We start from the raw sequence: 26445 nt of genomic DNA on the forward strand, positions 1-26445 counted from the left end.
GAAATGCCCCTTATGTTGCAATGAGGATGAATCAATCGAACATCTATTCTTCCTATGATCATATGCAGCAACTGTATGGGAAAAACTACTAATGTGGCAAGGGATCAGAAGAAAAGCTATGGGATGGACAGGGGAGCTTCACTGGGCTAGTACACATGCAAATAGTGGTAGCGTAGCTGCAGATATCTACAGGCTCTCCTTGGCATGTAGTATCTATGCTTTGTGGCATGAGAGGAATGTAAGGATCTTTCAAAATCAGAAAATTGAAGTTAATATTCTGTTGAGAAGAGTGGTCCAAGAGATACATAAAAGAGGTACAATATATAGTAGGCTAAAGAGGATGTTAGAGAGCTTGAATTACTATCCTAATTAGCTTGTATTTACATAGTATTGCTTGTATAGGATAGAAGAGGAAGTCTTGGAGCATGCAGACATGGGGTTGTCCATTGCCTGCCAGTTTTTTTTGCTTTGTAATTATCACTTGGTAGTAATAAAATCTTTACTTACCAAAAAAAAAAACTAACATTTCTATAGTAAGACTGAAATTGTATTATTAATAATAAGGAATTATGAAAAACACAAAATGGTCAACAAGAATGATCTGAGGTTTAATATCCAAATGAATAATCCTTTTATTTGGCAACAAATTAATCATAATACTTTTTTTGCAATAAAATTATCATAATTCTTGAAAACAATTAAATGTGTCAGCACCATTATCCACCGTTGATTTGCTTTTTCATCCAACGGCGTATAAGTTCAATCCTCGTGATTATCTCTCATTGGCTGGGTTATGACTCCTGTGGGCTATAAATATCAAAGTCGGATTGCCTTAGGAACTCACATACACACAACAATTCACTTTTCTTCCGTTTCCATAGATCAAAAAGCAAAACTTCTTCTCTTTTTTTTTTTTTTTTTTTTTTGCAGTAGATTAAAAATAACAAATGCTTGGTAAAGGAAAAACCATTGGTTCCATTGCTGCAAAATGGTCTCGCTCCCGCAGCAGCAAAGCCGGTCTCCAATCCCAATCAGTCGTCTCGCCTGATTCCTCAAAGCCAGAAAGTATGCCAAATGTGTCGTGTTGGAGCTCTGGTCTTCCTTGATGTTGTGCTTGAATCCTTGAGCAACACGTAAATTTCGCTACTATTTTATTTTTTGGATATCTCAATTTTCTAAATTTTACATATCTGGATTGTTTTGTGGGTGCTTGAATTGGCTGGAAACGCGGCGAGGAGTAACAAGAAGACGAGGATCATTCCAAGGCACATTCAGCCAACTGAATGTGCCTTGGAATGATCCTCGTCTTCTTGTTACTCCTCGCCGCGTTTCCAGCCAATTCAAGCACGTACCTACAAACAATCACAAATATGTAAAATTCAAATACTTGAGATATCAAAAAAGAAATAGTAACAAAATTCACCTCAGCTTCAAGGTACTCAAGCACAGCAACAAGGAAGACCGGAGCTTTGTCACCGGCACGTTTGACGTACTTTTCGGCTTTGAGGAACCGGGCGATATAACCAACTGGGAATTCGAGACCGGCTTTGCTGTTGCGGGATGAGACTTTTTTTTTGTAGAAACGGAACCAAGGTTTTTCCTTTGCCTCTCATTTGTTATTTTTCCTCTACTCCAAAAAAAATAATTGTTTTTTGATCGATAGAAACGAGAGAGAAGTGAGTTGTTGTGTGGAAGTGAGTTCCTATGCAATCCCACTTTGATATGTTATAGCTCGAGTTATAACCCAACCAATGAAAAGAAAATCACGATGATTGAACTTATACTTCATAGGATGAAAGAACTAATCAACGGTGGATAATGATGCTAACACATGTAACATTTAACCCTGTAAGAATTATGATGAGTTTGTTGTCAAAAAAAGAATTATAGTTAATTTATTGCCCAAAAAAAGGATTGTGATGAGTTTGTAGCCAAAAAGAAAGGGATTATGATGATAATCTTTTTTTTTTGGCAACAAACTCATTATAATCCTTTTTAAAAAAAAATAAATTAATCATATACAATCTTTCTTTTTTCAACAAAGTCATCATAATCCTTGAAAGCAATTAAATGTATCAACATCATTATCCACCCGTTGATTTGCTATATCATCCAACGACGTATGAGTCTAATCTTCGTGATTGTCTTCTCATTGACTAGGTTACAACTTCTGTTGGGCTATAAAATATCAAATTTGGATTGCCTTAGAAACTCACAAACACACAACAATTCACGTCTCTCTCGTTTCCATCGATCAAAAAGCAAAACTTCTCATTGTAATTCCCGCACACAGTTGGATATCCGCAGTCTGCAATGGAGTCTGTCAATAGTTCATCCCCTGTCCAAGATGATCCTTCCCAGTGATACAACCCTTAAGTGTCCATCTGTTAGGACCGAAATAAGCAGGTGTAATGCGGAAGCTAGCAAAGCAAACCTCGAAAGACCACAAGTAAGAAGACAAACGAGAAACACACCAAAAGAGACAGATTTAACGTGGTTCGGTCAATCGACCTACGTCCACAAAGGAGATGAGCAATCCACTATTAATATGAGAGTACAAAATATAGAGAGAAACAACCTCAAACAATTCACTCGGAATACAAGGAGGTACACAAAATTCTCCCCCATAATCGCAACTCTCAAAACCCTAGGACTACATTGTGAATGCTAATAAGTTAGAAGGAACAAGCCTATATTTATAGAGTCCTAAAACCTTTCCTACAAGAAAAGGACTAGTCAAAATATTAAAATCTTTTCCTAAAAGGAAAACTTATTTATGGTAAGAAATCAGGGCAAATAACCCCAACACCATCAACCTCAAATTTCATGAATCTACCTGGTTCTTTACTTTTGAATGATATTCCTTTGGTGTAGAGAAAAGCAGAAGAAAGGTATAATCGAGAAACCTTCTGCTAGCCCAAGATCGTTAACTAAGACCAAAAGATTCAATTTAGAAGAGGAAGAAGGAGAATGTGTATTTTAAATAAGAGAACTTTGTTATGAAAGAACATTGTTTAATTGCTTTCAAATTGGGTTGAATACAAATGACAATGGCCACCCCTATTCTATTTATACTTGTGTAGGGATGCTTCTAGAAACTATTCTAGATACATCTATAAAAAGAAATCTAGAAACCCTCATCTTTTAACTGTCTAACAAGAATCTAGATTATTCTATACTTTACTATAAATATCTAAATTATCTAGAACATCTACACATTTCTTAGATACTACACTAGGCTATTCTAGACTTTTCTAGATAAATCTCGAAGAATCATTGGACTATTTTCAGCTATTATGCAATCAAAATGCAATTATCTCGAAGAACAAAAAGGTGTGTTGTGCCTAATACCTTTAGTTTGATCAGTATATGTCTTACTTCGACCCTCTTCAATCAACATGAAGAGGGACCTCATGGAAAATTCTTCAATGTATTACTATTATCATACGATTTTTTTTAATTTTTTTTTTTACTTCTACACTCTTTTCCAACCGCTCAATATTGACTAGAGACAGCAAACATACGACTCAATTTAATTGGTGGTTTAAAGTCAAAATGTGATTTCAAATTATTTAATAAACGAAAAAATAGGTCTAGAAATGTCCCATTATGCCCTTCTTTGATAGTTTAGCTCAAATATATCTTTGCTACTCTATAGTTGGTCCAAATATGCCCTCAGTAATTTAAGGACATATTTGAACCAATTGAGTGATAAGGGCGTATATAGATTTAACTATAAACTAAGTACATATCTGCACAATTTCAAATATTTTAAGGACATAATTGAATATTCTACTTCACTCTAACTAACAGATGCTAACTAAAACCAACACTTAGGGAAAGTTGTACAAGTAACCAAATCCTTCACAATAACTAATTCATTTATTACAATTTTTGCACTATTAATTATTTATAACTAATACTTGTATAAATCATTATTACTAATTTCCGATTACAATCATATATATATATATATATATATATAAAATCCTATATCAAGTTAAATAAATGTGCAAACATAAATTCAGGACCGTCTTAACCCCTAGGTCACTAAAGCATCGCTTGGGGCCACATATTTTTTGAGGGCCCCATTTTCAAAAAAAATAATTACTTATATATATGTTATTTAAAAAAAATAAAATTATATGTACTATGAGTGCTATGATTTCTACTAAGGAAATTGCATATGAGATGAATATAAACCTGAATTTCGTAAGAAATAATTTAATTAGAGTTGATTACTTTACATATATATGTAGAGTAGATCAAACTATTTTTTTCACTTCAAAATAGATTTGAAACAATTGAAGCATATCAAACTATTTTTGAATTCTTATTTAGTGGTAAATATTGAGATCACTAGATGATGAGAATTTTAAAAAATATTGTCTTAACCTTGAACTTTCTTTAATACATAATAGTTATTCTATATTGATGATTTAGATTTATTTTTTGAACTAAAAGTGTTAAGAGAAATATATAATACAAGTAGAAGATAGTAATCTAATGAAAATACTCAATCAAATAAAAAGACTTGATTCCTTTCCAAATACACATATTACTTATAGAATAATGTTACAGTTCTTGTAACTGTTGCCTCAGCCGAAAGAAGCTTTTTCGAAATTAAAATTGATTAAATCTTCTATAAGATCAACAATGTCTTAAGAAAGATTGAATGAATTATTTATATTATCATTTGAAAAGAAATTATTAAAATAAATTGATTATAAAACAGTACTTAATGACTTCACATCTAAAATAGCTAGAAAAGTAGATTTTAAATAAAAATATATATGATGGAAAAAAAAAATAGGATCTCTCTCTTAAGTTTCGCTTTAGGCCCCTAATGTTGTTGAGTCGGCCCTGCATAAATTTAATTCCAAATATGTATTATGAATATCTAGTATATAGAAGATTTGTTTTTTTATATATAATAATTCTCTTTGCCGGCCTTTATAATTAGTTTTTCTTCTTTTTTCTTGCCAGCCTGTATATTATTAGAATTCGTCCCTTATTGGTCCATTTGTCTAGGACTGGCTATTAAGTGATATTATTATTCAGAAATAATATTCTCAAGTAAAAACTAGAATTCATTTTGGAAATGAACAACAATAATATAGTGAAATTTTATAAAATGAATCTGGAAAGAATAGAGCACTGCACGCATACCTTATAGCTATCTGGTGGAGGTAATGAGACTGTTTCTAAAAAATCATCTACTTAAATAGCATTAGCAATAAGAGGAACAAGTTATATTTTTGCAAAATTTCAGATCAACACTAAATCAAAACATAATAATAATTAAATTGTGTGCTAACCTCTTTTAATTAATTTCCTTTTTAAAAATTAACAATTAAAATTTCGAGAATGAGGTTCATTATTGACCATTTCAGAAGATAATGTCTACAAATAAAACAAAATTCCGGTTCTAGTGGTCACATCCCCTTTTTGTCCTAAATAGCTATACCTATTAAAATTTCTATTTTATATTTAATGAAATAATTTGTAATTATAAATATAATACTTATTTTAAATTATACATTTTAATTAATTTTTTAACTTCATATTTGGACAAACGGTACTACCTAAATTTGAACGTAAAGAGTACGCATGTGTAATGGAATGAGAATATTCATCCCAAGTGCAAAAATTATACTTTATTTGTTTCACTTATGTGTCTTATTTACTTTTTAGTTTGTTATATAAGATAGTCACAAGATCCAAGAATTTTTCTTTTATATTACACATTTTTTTGTTTAAGGTAACAAGATAATTAAGAAGTTTTTCTTATTTTTTTTAAAAATTTTGTGTTTAATCAAATTAATATATATATATATATATATAAATATAATGGGGTCAGAGGTGATCTATGTATATTCCATTCCAAAACAAAATAGTTAACCATAGAGATGGAAATAATACTCACCTCAATTGCAATATCAATTTGTGCAATTTTTCTTGGGATTTGTGCATGGAGATTCTTGAATTGGTTATGGTTAAAACCAAAGAAATTAGAGAAATATCTAAGGCAACAAGGTTTAAATGGAAACTCATACAAATTATTTTTTGGAGACTTGAAAGAAGGTTATATGATTTCTAAAGAAGCAAAGTCTAAACCAATGAACTTCTCTCATGATATTGCACAAAGAGTTTCTCCTCTCCTCCATAAAACGTTCACCAAATATGGTAAGTATAGCTCAAAATTTTTCAATTTCGATATATTGTCAAATCTCTCTATAACAATAATGTTTTACTATAATAATCAAGTTTATTTTGGTAACCGGCGTTTCTATTATGTTATAACGGCAAGAAACATATTCAAACAAACGATACTGTTATAAACTATATACACAACTTATTTTACCATACATTCCATACTATTTGAAAAAATTACAAAAATCTTTATTTTCCTCACTCTCTCTCTTATTATCGAATACATAACTCTTACGCGATGATCAGGGAGCGAGCATCGATCGGGACATGTGTGTTTGTGTATCAACAAAGGTAATGTATCGGGACAGGTGTGTCTTCTATCAACAAAGGTAATGTATCGGGATAGGTGTGTCTTGTATCAACAAAGGTAATGTACCGAGACATGATGTATCGGGACGTTGAGTGATGTATCCGAAATTCTTAAATTTTAAGAATTTTTTGTAATTTGGAAAAGAGTATGGATATGATGTAATTAGCTCTTAACACTATAAAATTTGTGTAATTTTTAATTTAATTTTTGAGACAAAAAGCCAATATTTTTAAAAAATCTCACATTATTAATTTTATTTATTATGAATTATTATTTGTAGCTATTTTAAAATAGTTTAACACTAATTATTTCAGGTAAAATTGCCTTTACATGGTTTGGACCCAGACCAGTTGTGTTAATCAATGATGCTGAAATGGTGAAGGATATTTTCTCAAAACCTTACATTTTTGTGAAGCCAGAGAATTATCACATAATTAAGCTACTAATTAAAGGATTAGCAACAGCTAACAAGGATATTTGGTCAAGACATCGTAAAATTATCAATCCTGCTTTTCACCTTGAAAAGCTTAAGGTTAGTTAATTTATACACCATCTGTACTAATTTAAGTGTCTTAGTTTGACTGGTTACCGTGTTTAAGAAATAAATAGAGATTTTTTAATTGTATGATATTAAATTAAAGATATGTGTAGTCTTTTAAATAGTGTAATATTAAACTTGTCATGTTTAGTAATGTTGAAATTGAAAAACTAACTAAATATAGAAAGAGTTGGCTCTTTCTGAGACATACCAAAAAAAAGACTCTTAAATTGGGAGGAATGGGTAGTATTTATTGAAGTGTGTATGACTCAGTCAAATGAGCGTTTTGGACCAGATTTGGATGGGTTAAAGAAAAGGATATTTACAATATTAAATAAATTAAAAAATATATTATAATGGAAAAATAGCAAAATTATATTTTTTATAATGATGATAATTAGGTTAAAAATAATTTTTCCAAAGAAAATTAAAATAAAGAAGACAAGTATAATATCATAAATCACAAAGAAAGCAATTATGAAACCAAACTTGAAGAGAGGTTTATGTAGCTCTATCCTTTTAGTTTTTTCAGCTATAATAATTTTATGAGAAATTAGTTTAACCAGAATTACTGTAATGATACAAAACAAACATAAATGACTTTAGTAGATAATTTGTTTATAATCGAGTGACTATACATACAAGTTATTCATTCAGTATTGTGTGATTATTTCATCTAAAAATATAAATTGTTACAGAAAATAAATTTTGTTTATTTTGTCCGTAGATTATGGTACCAATATTTTACTCATGTTGTTGTGACATGGTGAGGAAATGGGAGAAAATTGTCACAGAAAATGGATCATATGAGTTGGATTTATGGCCAAATCTTGAAATTTTGACTTCAAATGCACTTTCAAAAGCTGCATTTGGATCAAATTATGAAGAAGGTAAAAAAATATTTGATCTTCAAATGGAACTCAGTGAGCTAGTTATGAAATCATTTCCCCTTCCAGGAGCAAGGTAAAATTACCACTACATACATAGATTGTGTAATATATAATTTACGAGGTTAAATTCATGTATAATCATTGAGCTTTATTCACAGTAACAGTAAAATTATAAAATTATTTTGAAGTAACTTAACTTTGTATACTAGTATAACAATAAAGTCACCTAACTTTATACACTATATCAATAAATTAATTTTGATTACTTAATGTGACAAACGAAACTTATAATATATATAGGCAAAATTTCACTATTTTAATAAAGTGACAAATTAATTTTGAAACTTCACAAAAATAGTAAAAAGAAGTTCAGTGATAATACGTGAAATTAGTCGTACTCCTATGTCTATTGACAACTTTATTTTTAACTTTACTATAGTCTTTTACCGACTAAAACAAATCGAAGGGTGAAGGAGATTGCTAAACAAGTGAGAAGTTCAATCCAAGGTATTATTACTAAAAGGTTGAAGGCAATGGAGCGAGAAAATGCTGGAATTAGTTACGATGATTTACTTGGAGTATTATTAGAATCGAATTTGAGGCAAATTAAAGAAGGTGTAAACAAGAATTTGGGGATGAGTATGGAGGAAGTTATTGAAGAATGTGAGTTTTTTTATTTTGCTGGGCATGAATCTACCTCAGTTCTGATAATGTGGGCAATAATTTTATTGTCTAAGCATTTGGACTGGCAAGAACATGCTAGACAAGAGATTTTACAAGTTCTTGGTGGCAAAAACCCAGACTTTGATGATTTATCGCGATTAAAAATTGTAAGTTTCCCTTCATTAAATTTCGGTGTCAAATTAAGCCCATAATCATATAATTCGCCCCAAACTCACCTAGACTTGGGCGGGTTGGACTTGATCTTAAGTTAGTTCATATGGGATGTGAGGGTCGCTCTGAATCCCATCCCCTACCAACCCCCCCCCCCCCCCCCCCCCCCCCAAAAAAAAAATAAAAATTAGTTCATACAAAAGCTTATGTTAGTTTGGGCTAATTTACACTCTAATTTACCTATAAGAAAACTTATAATCGTGATATGTAGATATATATGAATTCACAAAATATTGCTATATTTTGTGAATTCCTATTGAAATATTGTTATTTTCATAGAGTTTCATGTTGGTGTAATATAGACACTTTTCATACATGTAATTGAAATATTGTCATTTTCATAGAGTTTCAAATTTCAGAATATTGCTATTTTTAAAAAATGGGATCATCGAAAAGTGGTCAATTAATTTCTCCCGAGTTAGGTTGGTTGTGTTATGATTCATAAACGAATTCACCTTAACTACTCAAATATTGGACGGGTTATAGCACATTCAGTTTACTTTAACCTGTCCAATATATGTAACTCAATCCACTTATTTGACATGATCTCTTTTTTTCACAGGTTAATATGATTCTTCTTGAGACTCTTAGGCTATATCCACCAGGAGTCATGTTTGCAAGAGTCCTTGGAGAAACAACAAAATTGGGAAATATAACTTTACCTTGTGGAGTTCAAGTCAATATACCTACACTTTTCGTTCATCGTGACCAAGAAATATGGGGAAATAACGCAAATGAATTCAACCCAGAAAGATTTAGTGAAGGTGTTGCAAGTTCAACAAATGGAAAATTTGGTTATTTCCCATTTGGATTTGGTCCTCGAGTTTGCATTGGACAAAACTTTGCTATGTTAGAAGCTAAAATCGCGCTTGCCATGTTTTTACAACATTTTACATTTGACATTTCTCCATCTTATGTACATGCTCCTTATCTTGTGGTGACACTCCAAGCTCAGTATGGAGCACAAGTAATACTACGTAAAGTTGTAAAGTCTGAGTAACTTCAACTTGCTTGAAATCGAGGCATAGTAATAGTTATTTTGGAATTTGACCAGTTCGCGTCTCATAATGTATGTGGTCAACCAAATTAATAGCATTCACATGGTGAATTTGGTAATGTAGCTTTAACATTGACTATATAAAAAAGATGAGACAAATCTAGTTAAGAAAAATTCCTTAACATCGATCATTCAACCTAAACAAATTACATGTATAAGATAATGTAGACTTATTATCGAACAAAAGTAAAGACCAAAGCTGCAAAATATTACAACTTAATTATGCTATAGCTTACAATCTATGCAATATAAGAGGAGCACCATACTGGGGTTGAATAGTTATTACAGACTGCGGAGCGTGTGTATAAGAAGGAGATAGCTCAAAGGAGAAGTGTTGTAGAATCATAGCCAAAGCCATCTTTGCTTCTATCATCGCGAAGTTTAGCCCAATACAGATCCGAGGTCCTCCGCCAAATGGGAAAAACGTCATTTGACCCTTTGTTGCCTTTGAAACGCCTTCACTAAATCTCTCTGGCTTGAACTCTGTTGCATCTTCGCCCCATATTTCCTTGTCATGATGCAATAAAATTATTGGCAATAAGAGCATCACTCCAGCTGGTAAACTTAGTTCCCCTAGCTTGGTATTGGTTGTAGTTTTTCGACTAGTTGCATCAACTGGTGGATATAGCCTTAACGTCTCGTTCAAAATCATTGTCACCTATGGTTAAAAAGAGTTCAACATAGAACATATATGTATGTGTGTGTCAAAGAAGGTAAAATGTTAATAAACTTACAATTTTTAAGAGGTTTAATCCATCAAATTCTAGTTTGCCATCACCGAAAACTTGCAAAACCTCTTCTCTAGCGCGAGCTTGCCAGTCTGGATGCCTACTCAACAAAATCATAGCCCATCCAAGCAATACAGAGGTGGTTTCTTGTCCGGCAAAATAGAACAATTTACACTCCTCGATGATCTCTCGCGTAGTCATACCAAAATCCTTGTTGCCATGTTGTTCAATTTGTTTAAAGTTGGATTCCAACAACATGCCTAATAAGTCATCAGTATTGGCCTCCCCTGCTTTCAATGCCTTCACTCTTTTATCAATTATTCCTCTAATCATTGCTTGAACTTTTTTGTCAATCTCCTTCATCCTTCTATTTTTCTTAGTTGGCAAAAACCTACATTAGTTTAACACACAAAAACATGTATTTCATCGTCAATAATCACTATTTTCCAAGGTCGAAAAAATTGCAAAAATCAGTCATTCACAACCAGTGGTGAAGGATTCCTCGAAAAGTTAAGGATTAGTAATCCTTTTTAGACTTCTTCTCTTGATACTATTTGGACATAGATATGGGAAAGAAAGGTTATATCGTAAGGAATTTCTACAATATTAGTGTATGTTAACGTGTTATAACAAGCATTACAAAAAATGAGTTCAAGGGGTAATATGACCTTAGTTTAGTTAAAGTGTGTTTCTGGGATTTCAATCATAGTTTGGGGGTACTTGTGCCTTATCCCAAAAATAAACAAGAATTAGCAACGGACAACTTCTACTCTAAACAACGAAAAATTGTCGCTAATCCTATTTAATGACGGATTAGCAAAGAAATATGTTATCTATGGGCTAATTAGCGATGGATTAGCAACAAACTTCAAACTAAATTCCTGAGTTTTCGTAGTGAGATAACTTATAACCTAAGAGATATTATATGCTGTCATTGTACATAACTTAAATTCGGGGAAAAAAAGGTTTAATTTTATTACCTTGATCCTGGAATATATAAGGTACGAGTAGCTTCAATGACATGCTGGGCTAGTTCTTTTTGAAGCTCAAATATCTTTCGACCTTCTTCATAATTGCTTCCAAAGGCTGTTCTAGAAATCACATCACTAGTCAATCTTTGAAGGTAAGGCCATATATCGATTTCGCAAGATGTTCCTTTCGTTGAGATTGACTCCTCCCATTGGCTCACCATTTCAGTGCAACTCAAATGAACTGCTGGAACCATACTCTACACATTTGTAAACCACACATTAGTGCAAGTCATGGAAAGGAACAAAAAATGAAAAAAAAAAAAAAAAAAACAGAATGAAAGCAGAGTTGATCATATCATATCATGAATTTGTGATAATCAATACAAGTGTAAAGAAACTTCTTTTGTTGAATTATGTGTGACTATCTTATTTAAAAGTATAAACAGTTAAAACTTCAAACATATCTTCAACTTTCACATGTAAGCCATACATATAGACGAAAGTAGAGGAGCCAGGATTTTCACAAAGGGGATTGGAAACAACATACTTATTGTATAAGCTAAGTGTGGGAAGCCCCTTAGTTGAAAGTTTAAGAAAGAAAGACAAACTTGAAATTTATGGTATAAAACAAACCTTAAGCATTTTTGCGACTATAAATTATTTCACTAATGACAAAAGAGAAATTTCAAAGTTAAATTCTTTCTAACAATAGAAAGATGATATTCTTATTGGAACAGTCTATAAAGAAAAGTGTATCACATATATTGCGACGGAGGGGTTGAACATACCTTAATCTTCTCCATATGGAAAGCAGGATTGAGGATTTTTCTATGCATTGCCCATTTATCCTCTTCATAGCTTGAAACTCCTTGTGCTAGCAACTTGGTGATGGGAGTTGATTTAGGCTTTTGGTAGAGAACATATTTGTTAAAAACATCTCTTATTACCTCAGCTTCCCTTACTAATACCATAGGCTTTGGCCCAATCCATATAAAACAATTTTTACCTGTAAAATTTTATAATGGATTTATGTCAATATGTCATGTTAGCTACGAGCTATTTAGTGATAGATTAACAACGAATTTCTTAGCTAAACTTTTAATGTATTCATCCCTTCTTAATTAAAATTCTTGAATTCGAGCCCTGGGGGCTGGGAATATGGAGTCTCATGAGTGAGACTTCTCAGTCAGAATCTGAATTAGTCGAACCTCAAAACAGGTAAACAGAACACCATTAGATGAGAAACAAAAACAAATCTTACCATGTTTCTTGATTGTATCAACAAAATAAGGAACAATTCTAGGACATATATCATCATCAGAGACTTTCAATGGCTTGGAGTTGGCATCTTCAAAGCTTTTGGCTAACTCTTTGAGATCTCCAAAAATTAATTTGTAAGAGTTCCCTTTGAGACCTTGTTTTCTTAGGCACTTTTCTAGTTTCCTTGGCCTAAACCTGTAACATCCGACAATTTAAAAATGAATATGAAGAAGCTTGAAATTTGGAAATAGTCATTTTTGGAAAAATTTAAAATCTGGAAAATTTGGCTAAGTGTGGAAATCAGTGAGTTTTTGGCCAACTTTGAGCAGTCATAACTCCTAGATCAGGATGAGTTAGGAGTAGTTCCAGTTATGGTTTCGAAGCTTGTGGAACGATCTTTCCAACGCCACTGAGTTTGCTCAATTCCGAGTTCGTATGAGCGAGTTATGATCTTTGAAAGTTGGGCAGTTGGCAGGGATTCCGTTCCGGAAATTTAAGGGCGTTTTGGTCTTTTCACAAATCATTTCTTTTGAGCTTATATTGTTGTATTAGGCTGATATTTGGATCATTCTGTCCCATTTTGAAAGAGAAAGAGTTAGGGTTCAAGAGAAGAAGAAGAGAAGAAGGAGAAGAAGAAGAGAAGAAAGAGGAGATCAACAAGATTGGTCAAGATCATTGTGGATTTTCGTCGGGGGTGATCCCTATCAAGGTATGTGAGTCTTTAGTGTGGGTTTATCCTTTCCCCCCACATACCAAGCTCGTTTTTATGATTTGAGAAGAGATTGGATTTGTTGTTGAAGTTGTTAGTTGTTGTTGATGTTGTTAGTTGTGTTGTTGAAGTTATTGTTGGTTGTGGGACAGGATTGGGCTGTGTATTTGAGTTGTGACCTATTGTATATTGAGGGATTTTATGATCCTTAGTGTTGGTTGGTTCATACCCCCACACACCAACTCGTTTTTAATTCCAAGAGAAGATTTATTGGTTGTTGAAGTTGTAGTGGTGTTGTGTTGAAGTTCTTGCTGATTTAGTACAGATTTCTGGCTGTGATTTTTGAGTTGAATCTATTGTATAATAAGGGTCTTTATGATTCTAAGTGTTGCTGCTGAAACCTTGAGGTTGAGAGGGTTTAGAATTGGAAAGAAACAAGGGGAAAAAGTCGGATTTTTGGGGAAAAAGGGGCTGGGCTGTTGCACCTCTCCTAGTGCCAAGGACACCAATCCTTCCCTTTCATTCACCATTTCTTTTTTTATACATGTTCCTAGGTATTATACCTATGTTTCCTAGTTGTTTCCAACACTCCAAGGTACTTCCAAAAGTCAAGAAAAACTACAAGTCAAGTGAAGTTAGTTTCCAAGTCAAGTGAAGTTAGTTTCCAATTCAAGTGAAGTTAGTTTCCAAGTCAAGTGAAGTCAAGCTTAGAAGTAAGTAAGTCAAAGCAAGTCTTTAAGGTTTTCCAAGAGTCTTCATTGAGCGTTTTAACTTCATTCTAAGGCTCAAGTTCCAAGTTAAGTATTGAGTTTCAAGTCAAGTCAAAAGTTAAGAGTTTCATGTTAAGTTAAGAGTTTCACATCAAGCCAAGAGTTCAAGTAAAGTAAGGAGTAAGGAGTCGAGTCCATTTCTCCAAAGTTATTAGGGAACTATGTACTTCCCAAAGAAGTTCTAAATGTTTTTACATTTAAGTAAGAAATGAGCCATGTTCTCCAAAGAGCCTTCGGGCTAGTTTTTGAGTAATTATCTCATATCAGCAGGAATAAATATGTTTTAAAAACATAAGAGCCAGTACATTTTTGGGAGTAGTATCGAGCACCGAGTTGGGGGAGCGTTCAAAGAACCCACAGCCCCCATAGAACCATGTTAGCCACCATGGGTAGAAAAGGATCATACTTTTTAGATGAATCCTTTTCAGATTAGACTAGTGGATCCATTAGGCAGTTCAGGTCTTATACTTTTGGCCGGGTATAAGATGCTCTGGCAGCGTGAGGTCGATCGCTGTATCATCACTATAGCTCTTATGTGATGGTTGTCGGTTAGAGAAACTCCCACAGCAGTTATTGTATTTTCATACTCAGAGATTATTGTATTTTTATATACATCAGTTCATTGTATTTCTATATACATTTCAAGCTTATTGTATCTTTGTATACACACAGAGTTTATAACATGTTTTAAACAGTCTTTCTTTATATCGCACTTGTTTTAAATTGCCTTATATAGAAAGAATGTCAGTCAGGTTGAGTTGAGTTGAGCCAGGTAAGCTATTCAGTTTCTCCCAGGTTTCCTTCTAGCCGTTGTTGCTTAGCTTTCCAGCTTGCATACTCGTACATTCCATGTACTGATGCCAGTTGGCCTGCATCGTTTCATGATGCAGATCCAGGTATCCCAGATCAGCAGCCTGTGCGTCGTTGATCCAGCTGAGCACTCCAGAGTCAGTGGTGAGCCTCCTTGCTTTCCGGAGGACTCTATTACTTTGTGTTCTTAGTGTTGTCTTATTAGGATGTTGCGGGGTCTGTCCCAACATCCATCTCAGTAATTTAGAGGCTTCATAGATAGACAGACAGACAGTCAGTCAGTTAGTTTTGAGTCTCTCATCTATATATATATATATGTAAATATTCTATTTTGAGATTCGAGTTGCCTTTATGGCCATATTTTATAAGTTAAGTTGTTTTGTAATATTGCATTGCATTGAGTTATTCTGTTGAGGTTTCCGCTGAGTTAAGAAAGCCAGGCCAAGGGTTCGCTTGGGGCTAGAAATGGTCTCCGGGTGCCGGTCCCGCCCAGGGTGTAGGCTCGGGGCGTGACAAAACCATGCCCAATCTAACAACTTCCATGCATATATTACTATAGTTATTGTTAATAAAAATGAAACTAAGTAGTAAGCAACAATCTCCATTACTTTATGTATATATTTCCCCTAAGGAATTGAATGACTTATTTATAATGTGTAAGTTAAGAAGGGACCTCATATTCGAGGGCGGAGGTAGAAGTATAGATACAAGTTCGTCTGACCTCAATAGCTTTTGTTTAAATAACGTGTTTATATTACAAGTATTATTAAACGTGTATATATATTAAATTTAGAATTCAATTATATTAATATATTTGAAGTTGTCATTTTAAAATTTAAAACTCATAAACTTTAAATTTTGATTTTGGCGATACATGATGCGTGGTCAAATGTGACTCTTTAATTAGTCAATTGAACATAACAAGAGAACTCTTGTTTTCCACCACAAATAATACAGATGTAGTGACAAAGACATCTTTCTAGAAGGGTGATATTGTCTACCTTACTTTTTAAAAATATGTGGTCTTAAATTTATTTGTTAATTTACAAACTCAAGATATAATTAATTACATTTTTTTCATTTTATTCTTACTATTAATTCTTTTAGAAAGTGTAAACAGGTTTATAAAGAATTAAAAAAGTTTTTCTTAAGGGGTAAATCAGTGAAGCTATCCTTTTATTTATGATTTCTTAAGAAGCGTATAAAGAAGAAAGTGAACAACCAATATAAAATGGAGAAAGTAGTATATATGTAAATAATATTTTTAAATTTCTTATATTGAGTGCACAATTAGACACTTAAACTTGTAGAAAATTGAACAAATAGACACACACATCCTACGTGGCATCCTACATGGCAATTTGTGTCCTACGTGTATTATGTTACATAGGACTCATGTGTCTACTTGTTCAACTTAATACAAATTTAAGTGCCTACTTGTGAAGTTGAAGGGCATAAATGTAAAATGAGGTCAAATTAAAGGGCACATTTATGTATTATGACCTATTTTTATTACTCTCCTACTATCTTGTTCTTCGATTTTAGTGTCTCTTTAGCCTTGATATATTATCATATTAATTATTTATTGTTACTATGATGCTCTTTTCCATCTGTTCTCAATATGAATTCTTCACCATTATATTTACTTTACATATATTGATAATTGATATGCTTTACTCGAGTCAAGGGTTCATTAGAGGGGATAATATATAACTCACAATAACAAGTGAAATAAATATATATTATACAAATGTGTTCTGCATTTTTTGTTACAATAAATGTAAATATCAATTTGGATAAGAATTATAGGTTTAGAAGCTCCACAACCTCACAAATTCACAATTCACAATTCACATTCAAAACAATTTTTCACATAGATTCGTGTTTATAAAAGATTTGGATGGACCACTTTACATGATATAGTTTTGTTCCGTGTTGGTTTCAAAATCCCTAATTAACTTTACTTAGATAAGTCGTATGATAATAATTCGGTTCATAGTTAAATATTTATAGATATTTAAACAAAAGCTATTACATTTTTGTAAACATTATGAATATGCCCTGTAATTAGAGGTGTTAAACGAACGAGCTTAAGTAAATTTGAATGGATCAAAATGTTGAATATTTTGTAATTGTAATCATTTAAAATTTATTAAATATAAATTTATAAAATGATTCGAATTATATTAAATTCATAAATATATTAGTCCAAATAATTATTGATTAATATAATTGGGTTAATTATTCAAGTCCAATAAATATGGATTTAATTAAAGTCAAAATTAATTGATTTGGGCTACAGTAGATTGAGCCCAATTTGCTAAGTCCAATGTCATATTTTCCTGGAGGCCCATTTTTTGGTGCCACGTGGGCAAATGAAGTGGCATGCCAAGTCAAACAAGAAGCCAATAGGATCATGACATGTGTCAAAGATGACAAGTCCGCTCCATAAAGCCCATATGCCATGTCACTTAAATCTGATTGGCCGAAGGGAATCATGTTCCAATCACAACTCCTCTATTCTAAAACTATAAATAGGGGTCTTCATAATTCAAAAGGAAGACAGAAAATTCTAAACAAGAAGCTAGAGAAAATCCGTGGTACAAACGCCATAAAATTCTCTATAAAGCTACAAGTTTAAGAATTCAAGCATTCAAGTTCAAGAACGATCAAGATCAAGACTATCAGGTTCAAGAACAAGCTCGAAACCCTTGAATTCAAGCAAAAGTCAAGATCAAGATAAAGTTCAAAGTTCAAATTCATCAAAGATTCAAGAACAAGCTTTAAAGCCCTTGAATCATATTTGAAAAGGCGAATTCAGAGGGATCATAGAGATTGTAACACTCGCACTTTGAAATAATAAATACGATTGTTGCTATAATTTTCCGTTCTTGATTATTGTTTTCTCGACGCGAATTTTATTGTCTACAAATTCTGGCACGCCCAGTGGGACGATCTCTACCTCTCATCTCAACTTTTCAAGCATCAAACAACATCGAGATGACTTCAATGAAGAACAACTCTCGATCAATTGCCTCTAAGGCCACTAGCTCCAAGTTCTCTACTGAAGTTGAAGGCATTCTTGATGTTACCTTTGGAAGTTTCGGAGTTGTTACGAGAAACAAAGTTGCTACGCTAGGACAACAAACACTACAAGTGTCGTCCGCATCAACTCTTGTTTTTGGGTCTTCAACTCTAAAAAGAGAGAGTTCCTTCACAAATGCTTTGGAAGGAGGAAACAGTATTGCTGAAAAGATCAAGAAGACATTGGCTCTACTTGAGCAATCTGGTTCCAAGAATTCTACCACAAGGGAGAACTATGATTCAACTAACGAATCACCTCCACGTGCATCGCGTAATGTGAGTCCGCTGAAGATCAACTTACGCGACAATCCATGCTACTCTTCTACATCTCCAATGATCATGCAAACAATAGTGGCTGCTACTTCTTCCTCTGAGGAACAGCTCGCAAATCTGACGAAGTTAGTTGAAGGATTGACAAAACATGTACAACACCAAGAGTCTAGAATCGATTAGTTGATGGATCGAATGGAAGGACTTTTAGATGGAGAAGCGAGTCATGCACCCGAAAAATGTGTTGAAGTTCAAGAGATCGGAGATCCTGCAAAGAAAGCATCGATTGTTAATGAGATGCCAGTTTCTTCTGAAGGGATGATCCCACTCGATCGCTTGAAGGAGTTCATTTGAAGGCACTATCAAAGATAAGTATGAAGTCTCCACCAAGTCTTCTCATATGTATGCCAAGCCATACACTGCAAGAATTGATAACTTAAAAATGCCTGCTGGTTATCAACCTCCCAAATTTCAACAATTTGAGGGTAGAGGAAATCTGAAGCAACATCTTGCACACTTTGTGGAGACATGTAATAATGCTGGAACATATGGAGACTATCTTGTCAAGCAGTTTGTTCGGTCTCTAAAAGGAAATGCCTTTGATTGGTACACAGGTCTTGAGCCTAATTCTATTGATAGTTGGGAGCAACTAGAGCACGAGTTTCTCAATCGATTCTATAGCACGAGGCGTACTGTGAGCATGGTAGAACTCACAAATACTCGCCAAAGGAAGGATGAACCGGTTATAGATTTCATAAATCGATGGAGGAACGCGAGCCTAAATTGCAAGGACAGGCTTAGTGAAGCTTCTGCAATTGAAATGTGTATTCAAGGAGTGCACTGGGAGCTTCTTTACATCTTACAAGGAATAAAACCAAAATCCTTCGAAGATCTAGCTACTCGCGCTCATGATATGGAGTTAAGCATGTCCTCTGCTGGAAAAGATATGACTTATATCCGAGACCCTCGCAAAGGAAGCGACAAGCAGGAACCCAAGAGATGGAGTAAATTTGTGCCTAGAAATGACAATAAAGAATCCATGAATGTTAATGCGTCGCCTGCGAAGATCACTACGAATGAGGGCATGAAGCAAAATGTGAGAACGGCTTTCCAAGCACGTTCAAATCAAAAGTCGACACTAAGGGAGATGCAAGGAAAAAAATATCCCTTCTTGGATTCTGACGTTTCTGAGATTTTTGATGAGTTGCTCGAGTTAAAGCTCATTGACTTGCCAGAGATGAAGCGATCCGATAAAGCTGGAAAAGCTGATGACCCAAATTATTGCAAGTATCATAGACTTGTGAGCCATCCTCTCAAAAAATGTTTTGTCTTCAAGGATAGAGTGATGCGATTGGTTAACGAAAAGAAAATTGTCCTTGATGATGAGAAGGCTAGTTCTAACCAGATCTCTATCACGTTTGGCTCGCTCGATCCGATCCAAATATATATCTCTGAAAAATATGAAGAAGAGTTATTGGAGCAAGATAAATCTCAAGATGATATAAATAGTGATGAAGGCTGGATTCTTGTGACTAGGCGAAGACGCAACAAGTCAAGCTAACGAAAAGAATCCTCCGAGCAACCAATTAGAAGGAAAATGGTGAAGAAATTGGAGAAGCAGAAATCAATCCAACGTCCAAAGAGGGCAAAGGTAGAAATGCATTACTACCAAAAAACCCGACGTCCTGTGACTCTAGAGGAATTCTTACCAAGTTTGTTTGACATAAAGTCTACTCAAGACAATGTCGAGGCATCATGTTTCAATGCTGATAAAGCAGAAACAACGAAGGTGCCTTCTACTGACAGAGAGGGAACAACGAGTGAATCCTCACCAAAAGTGTCTCCTAGTGATGATGAAAAGGCAACAAGGGAAATCTCGTCAATGATGACTCCCTCACCTTCTGAAAAACCTATTAAACCTTCTTCCCATGAAGTACATGCATGTGATACAAAAATCACATTTACAGATAATGATCTCCTGTTTGGTGAAACACTACACAATCGTCCTTTGTATATGGTGGGTCATGTGCTAGAGAAGAAGATAAATAGAATCTTAATAGAATCTTAATAGATAAAGGATCTGGAGTCAACATTTTGCCTATCCACACATTGAAAGAGCTTGGCATCACAACTGGAGAACTTAGTGAAAGTCGTCTATTGATACAAGGATTTAATCAAGGGGGGCAGAGGTCCATAGGCTCTATTAAATTAGAGATCCACATGGAAGATTTGTGATCAAGCGCATGGATGCATGTGATCGACGCAAAGACGTCATACAATATATTACTTGGCAGGCCTTGGGTACATGAGAATAAAATTGTCTCATCTTCTTACTATCAATGTTTGAAATATCTTGAAGGCGGAATTGAAAGGAAGATAGTTGCAGATGATAACTCTTTCACCGAAGTTGAGACACACTTTGCCGATGCGAAATTCTATTTGAAAAGTTACGTTGTTAAAGGGTCCAAGTCTAATGATGTAAAACCAATCATGTCCGATAAGGTCAAAAGCAAAAGAATTGATGTAGCTGTTGAAAAGGTAAAAATTGACACTAAAGAACATTGTCTCAATCTTAATGAAGGGAAGATCATGTCTTCGAAGAAAAGCCTGACTTCTGGGCTTCGCTATGTTCCAAAAGTGAAGAAAGAAGAAGATCAATCATCTAACCTTCAAGAAAATGCATTGAGAGGGTTAACTTTTCCTATAAGACGGATCGATGCAATAAACTTGCCTCCGAAGCTGCAAGGAAAGTCAATTGCTCAAAATCAAGTGCGAGATATGACACTCCCCACAATTTGCACAAGAGAAGGTTTTGATCCCAATGCTTACAAGTTATTTGTGAAGGCTGGGTACAACCCTAATGAGCCATCAATGTTAGGGAAACTTCCATCAGAAGATACAACTAGGCAAGCACCTGAAGGCCTAGGCTATAGCCAACCGCTGCCAATTCGCATTTCCATAAGAAGGGTAAGCAATAACCATATAACTTTTGAAGATGATGTCGCTACTCCCAACAAAAAGCCTTCCGTCTTTGATCGACTTGGAGAATCGCCTGCAAGAACCTCTGTGTTTGAGAGGTTAGGTCTATTGAAGAAAAACAAGAATATGAGAAGTTATTTAAAAGTTACAACGCCTGTTTCACATTTGATTCGAAAGGATTTCAAAAGTTTGATTCCTTCTAGAATGAGGCGGCGGGTGGAACTTGTGGTTTCATGTAAAGAAGAACTCAAGGCAAAGGCTCACACTGTGGTTTACACCAAGGAGCGCGAGGAAGATGAAGAAAGTGTAGGCTCCTCAAATCATGTTACAATCCAAAATGAGTATGATTCTTTGCCTCAAATGAAGATTGATGAAGAGTTAGAAGATGTTGTCTGGTGTTGTCATATATCTGTCAATGACAATGATTCGTTAGAAGAGGAAGATGCTAGAGATGCTCCACCAGAACTTGAAGAAGGAGTAAAGACCATAATAGATCCTTTGAAAAAAGTTAACCTTGGCACTGATGAAGACCCAAGGCCGACTTACTTGAGTGCCTTTCTAGAAGTTGATGAAGAAGCCGCTTATATGAATAAACTTAAAGAATATAGGGATGTCTTCGCTTGGAGTTATAAAGAAATGCCTGGATTGAATCCTAAAGTAGCGGTCCATCAGTTGGCAGTTAAAAATGGTTCTCGTCCTGTTAAGCAAACTCAAAGACACTTTAGGCCAGACTTGATTCCATTGATAGAAAATGAAGTTAACAAACTCATTGAGGCAGACTTTATTCTTGAGGTCAAATATCCTACATGGATTTCAAGTATTGTTCCTGTGAGGAAGAAGAATGGTCAAATTCGAGTTTGTGTTAACTTTAGAGATCTTAATAATGCATGCCCTAAATATGAGTTTCCTCATCCCATTCCGGAGCTGATGATTGATGCCACCACTGGTTATGAGGCGATGTCATTCATGGACGGTTCTTCTGGCTATAATCAAATCCGCATGGTTCCAAAGGATGAAGAACTCACCGCATTTCGCACACCTAAGGGTATTTATTGCTACAAAGTGATGCCATTTGGTTTAAAGAATGCTGGTGCCACATATCAAAGGGCTATGCAAAATATATTTGATGACTTGCTCCATAAAAATGTTAAATGTTATGTTGATGACTTGGTGGTGAAGTCGAGAAGGAGGGGTGATCATTTGAAAGACTTAAGAATGGTGTTTGAGTTGCTCTGAAGATATCAACTAAGGATGAATCCATTGAAATGTGCCTTCGAAGTTACTTCTGGCAAGTTCCTTGGCTTTATTGTGAGACATCGAGGAATTGAAATTGATCAAGCCAAAGTTGATGCAATATCGAAAATGCCTGAGCCTCGAAATATTCATGAGTTAAAAAGTCTCCAAGGAAAGTTAGCCTACTTGGGGAGATTCATCTCAAATCTAGCGGGAAGATGCCAACCATTCGGTCATCTCATGAAGAAAGGTGCTCCTTTTAATTGGGATCAAACATGTAGCGATGCCTTTAAAAGTATCAAATCGTATCTAGCGAAACCTCCAGTTTTGGCAGCCCCTATACCTGGAAAGCCATTGATACTCTACATTGCGGTACAAGAAAGGTCTGTAGGAGCCCTACTAGCTCAAGAGAATAGTGAAGGTAAGGAAAACGCTCTTTATTACTTAAGTAGAACGATGACACCGAATGAGCTGAACTATTCGCCAATTAAAAAGTTGTGCTTGGCACTTGTCTTCTCAATTCAAAAGATGAAGCATTATTTTCAAGCGCATGTTGTCCGCCTCATTTCTAAAGCAAATCCCATCAAGTTTGTTATGTCAAAACCTGTCCTTAGTGACCGACTAGCAAGATGGTACCTCCAATTCCAACAGTTTGAGATTGTGTACATCCCTCAGAAAGCTATGAAGGGACAAGCATTAGCGGATTTCTTGGCAGACCATCCAATACCCGATGATTGGGATTTAACTGATGATCTTCCTGATGAAGATGCGATGTCTATTGAAATTCAACCTCCTTGGAAAATGTACTTTGATGGGCTGCACATCATGGCGGAGCTGGCGCTGGCGTAGTGTTCATCACTTCGCAAGAAGAGATTCTACCATTCTCCTTTACTTTGAAGCAATGTTGCTCTCATAATGTCACTGAATACCAAGCATTGATACTTGGACTTGAGATGGTCGTCGACATGAAGCAATTACACTTACAAGTCTTTGGTGACTCTCAGTTGGTGATCAACCAACTCTTGGGGAGTTATGAGGTGAAGAAGCCCGAATTGCATCCTTATCATGGCTATGCCCAAAATTTGATAGGATGGCTTGGAGATGTAACCCTTCAACGTGTGCGTAGAACGGAAAATAAGAAAGCTGATGCATTGGCTGCCCTGGCTTCAACTCTAACCCTTCCTGATCAAACACAAGTTACTATTTGTCAAAGATGGATAGTACCACCACCAAATGAGGAAGAATATATAGAAAATGAGCTTGAGCATCTCGTTGCTGTTTCTGAAGCCGTAAAGGAAGATTGGAGACAACCCATTATTGACTACATGTGTTATGGGATACTTCCGGAAAATCCAAGGAGAAAGACTGATATTCGTCGTCGTGCACCTCGCTTCCTTTACTATAAGGACACATTATGTCACGCCCCGAGCTACCCCCAAGACGCGGACACGGGACCTAGGACCACAAGTGATCCCAAGCTAACCCTGCTGACATGATCATGAGCATACTAAAGATAATAAACTGATGCGGAAGCTAATTCATAAATAAATCTAAAAAGATGGGGAATACCCATATACTATAACTGAATATATCAAATCTGAGAGTTTAATACAAAAGAAATATCAAACTCAAATACTAAGCTGAATCTAACTATGTCTGAAATAAGCCTCTAAACTGACTAGAAATGCTGGGACAGGCCCCAGCTAAGTCTAGCAAAACTGAAACTAAAGACTAAAACACTGAAAAGAAACTCATGACTATTGTCCCCGAAGAATGAGGACTCACCAACTGATTCTGCTGAACTGAAGATCGGGAATCGATCTAAGCGTGATCTGGATGCTGAGAACCTGAACCTACATCACGAGAAGATGTAGCACACGTATGCGTCAGTACTTGAAAGGTACTGAGCATGCAGGATAGAGTAAAGCTGAAAAAAACATATAACTGAACAAAGCAATAAAGCAATGAAATAATCTGAACATGATATAGATACTGAATACTGAGCTAACTGAATGCAATGACCAATTTATAACATGCTGACTGAATACTGAATGAACTGTAAATGTGGTCAATGCAATAGAGTCTGACTGAACTGTGGGAGCTACTAATAACCGACATAAAACCACATGAGCTAAATGTGGAGTCCGATGTATACGCCCCATCGAGAGGACCCAATATACCCTGCCAGAGGTATAGAGGCATGCTGGCGTGATCACTAAACTGATGTTGCCCACAGAGGGGACTTACACCTACGTGGCTCGTAGTTCTGGGACTATATGGGTACGCTGAAACCCTAGTCCAACTCGGTATTATGCTACTCCCAATGAATTAAGTGGTTAACTGGTTATGACTGAATTTCTGTAAATACTGGATAGCTCGAAACTGAACATGCAAACTGAGAATGCAACAATTAATCTGATAATGATGCATTCATAAACTGAGGCATGTAAAACTGAATACTGAAATATCTGACCTAGCATGTGTAATTCAAGAACTAAAGAAATACATAGCTAGGGTTCTGAAATTCATGCGATAAACTGAGCAATAACATGATAATCTGATTTGTAACATTTAAATAACTAATTCATGATGATCTGTTCAAATTCTAGAAACCCTAGGTCTGTTCATAATCATGGAATCAAGAATCTGACTGAATTCTAGGGACCTAATGGGCGAAAGGAACCCACTAGTGAAATCCCACATACCTGGTGACGAATTCCATGGAGAAATCCTTTGATTTCGGGGCTGGAACTGAAGAAACCTCGCTGCGTTCTTGAACTAGGGTTCTTGACCTTTTTCTCCTCTCTTGCTTCTAATTTTCTAAGTTTGATTAATGATTTGACTTAGGTAAGTTCTAGTTATGTTTCTAGGCTTAAACTAATTAAAACCTCATGATTTAGGGTTTAAACAACGTATCTTAGGGGTTAAACGAAATAGGAAAAGACCAAAGGACCCTTAAATTAGCTGCTGTCGGAGTGACTGACGGACCTGACTGACGGTCCGTCAATCAATCGACGGTCCGTCGATTGGGTCCGTAGGTCGAGTTTGCCCGACAGGGCTTCACTAAAACGGGCATAACTTTTTACTCGGATGTTGAAATTTATCAAACTCGGTGGCATTGGAAATATAATTCAATTATCTATCTAACCATAGGTCATGGGACACATAATTCATTTTGTGCTAAGAGTTATGACCATCTGAAGTTGACCCATCAGAATTTTCAGCTAATTGGCTGCTAACCTTCGATCTACGGTCAGACCTACGGACCGTGGATTGAATGACGGTCCGTGCTGGTCGACCGTAGTTTGTGTCAGAGGCTGTTAAGGGAAGTCTCGATCCACGGACACAGACCACGGACCGTGGTCTGATCTACGGACCGTGGGTCTGTCCGTGAGTCGGGACTTAGCCAATTTTCTGAGCTGGCTGGGGAGGGGTTGCAGTGGCGAACCACGGACCACCAGCACGGGCCGTGGTCTGTCCTACGGTCCGTGGATGGTGACCGTAAGTTGCACCTGCAACTTCTCAAAATCTGCATTTTCGTCTGTTTCGAATACGGGGTGTTACACATTATATAGAAGATCATTTGAGGGTGTACTATTACGATGTTTAGGAGAGGAAGAGGCAATTCAAGCTCTGCAAGAAGCACACTCAGGAGTATGTGGATCACATCAATCTGGACCGAAACTCCACTTTCACATAAAAAGAATGGGGTATTATTGGCCAACCATG

The 26445-nt window shown here is 35.3% G+C and overlaps 4 protein-coding genes across 4 annotated transcripts in view; 3 read left to right on the forward strand and 1 right to left on the reverse strand.

Moving 5' to 3' along the window:
• The window catches only part of LOC125839130 (cytochrome P450 CYP72A219-like), a 96642-nt gene that overhangs the window by 41532 nt on the left and 28665 nt on the right, over positions 1 to 26445 (forward strand). The gene's annotated exons all lie outside the window — the stretch shown is intronic.
• LOC125839126 (cytochrome P450 CYP72A219-like) lies at positions 92 to 9845 on the forward strand. Its single transcript, XM_049518094.1, has 6 exons — positions 92 to 314; positions 961 to 1065; positions 6838 to 7055; positions 7789 to 8024; positions 8391 to 8781; positions 9408 to 9845. The coding sequence occupies exons 1-6, from the start codon at positions 92 to 94 to the stop codon at positions 9843 to 9845; spliced, it is 1611 nt and encodes a 536-aa protein (XP_049374051.1).
• LOC125839132 (cytochrome P450 CYP72A219-like) lies at positions 10034 to 15868 on the reverse strand. The gene is made up of 6 exons (XM_049518106.1): positions 15670 to 15868; positions 12863 to 13056; positions 12390 to 12607; positions 11611 to 11858; positions 10637 to 11021; positions 10034 to 10560 (listed from the first exon to the last, which is right to left on the reverse strand). Exons 1-6 carry the CDS (start codon positions 15753 to 15755, stop codon positions 10135 to 10137), a joined length of 1557 nt encoding a protein of 518 aa, XP_049374063.1. The 5' UTR covers positions 15756 to 15868; the 3' UTR covers positions 10034 to 10134.
• On the forward strand, positions 20752 to 22719 carry LOC125839127 (uncharacterized). The gene has a single exon (XM_049518095.1). The coding sequence runs from the start codon at positions 20752 to 20754 to the stop codon at positions 22717 to 22719; it is 1968 nt and encodes a 655-aa protein (XP_049374052.1).

This window comes from Solanum verrucosum, unplaced genomic scaffold (assembly GCF_900185275.1).
Source record: "Solanum verrucosum unplaced genomic scaffold, falcon-dt-bn FXZP01000526.1, whole genome shotgun sequence".
Taxonomy (NCBI): domain Eukaryota; kingdom Viridiplantae; phylum Streptophyta; class Magnoliopsida; order Solanales; family Solanaceae; genus Solanum; species Solanum verrucosum.

Excerpts from the sequence above, each read along its gene's own strand:
- LOC125839126 (XM_049518094.1), top strand. The coding sequence starts at position 92 with ATGTGGCAAGGGATCAGAAGAAAAGCTATGGGATGGACAGGGGAGCTT. Across the intron at positions 1,066-6,837 it reads TGATTCCTCAAAGCCAGAAA|GTAAAATTGCCTTTACATGG; the intron begins GTATGCCAAATG and ends TAATTATTTCAG. Across the intron at positions 8,782-9,407 it reads ATTTATCGCGATTAAAAATT|GTTAATATGATTCTTCTTGA; the intron begins GTAAGTTTCCCT and ends TTTTTTTCACAG.
- LOC125839132 (XM_049518106.1), bottom strand. The coding sequence starts at position 15,755 with ATGGAGATTGTTGCTTACTACTTAGTTTCATTTTTATTAACAATAACT. Across the intron at positions 12,608-12,862 it reads TGATACAATCAAGAAACATG|GTAAAAATTGTTTTATATGG; the intron begins GTAAGATTTGTT and ends AAAATTTTACAG. Across the intron at positions 11,022-11,610 it reads TTATATATTCCAGGATCAAG|GTTTTTGCCAACTAAGAAAA; the intron begins GTAATAAAATTA and ends AAACTAATGTAG.
- LOC125839127 (XM_049518095.1), top strand. The coding sequence starts at position 20,752 with ATGCATGTGATCGACGCAAAGACGTCATACAATATATTACTTGGCAGG.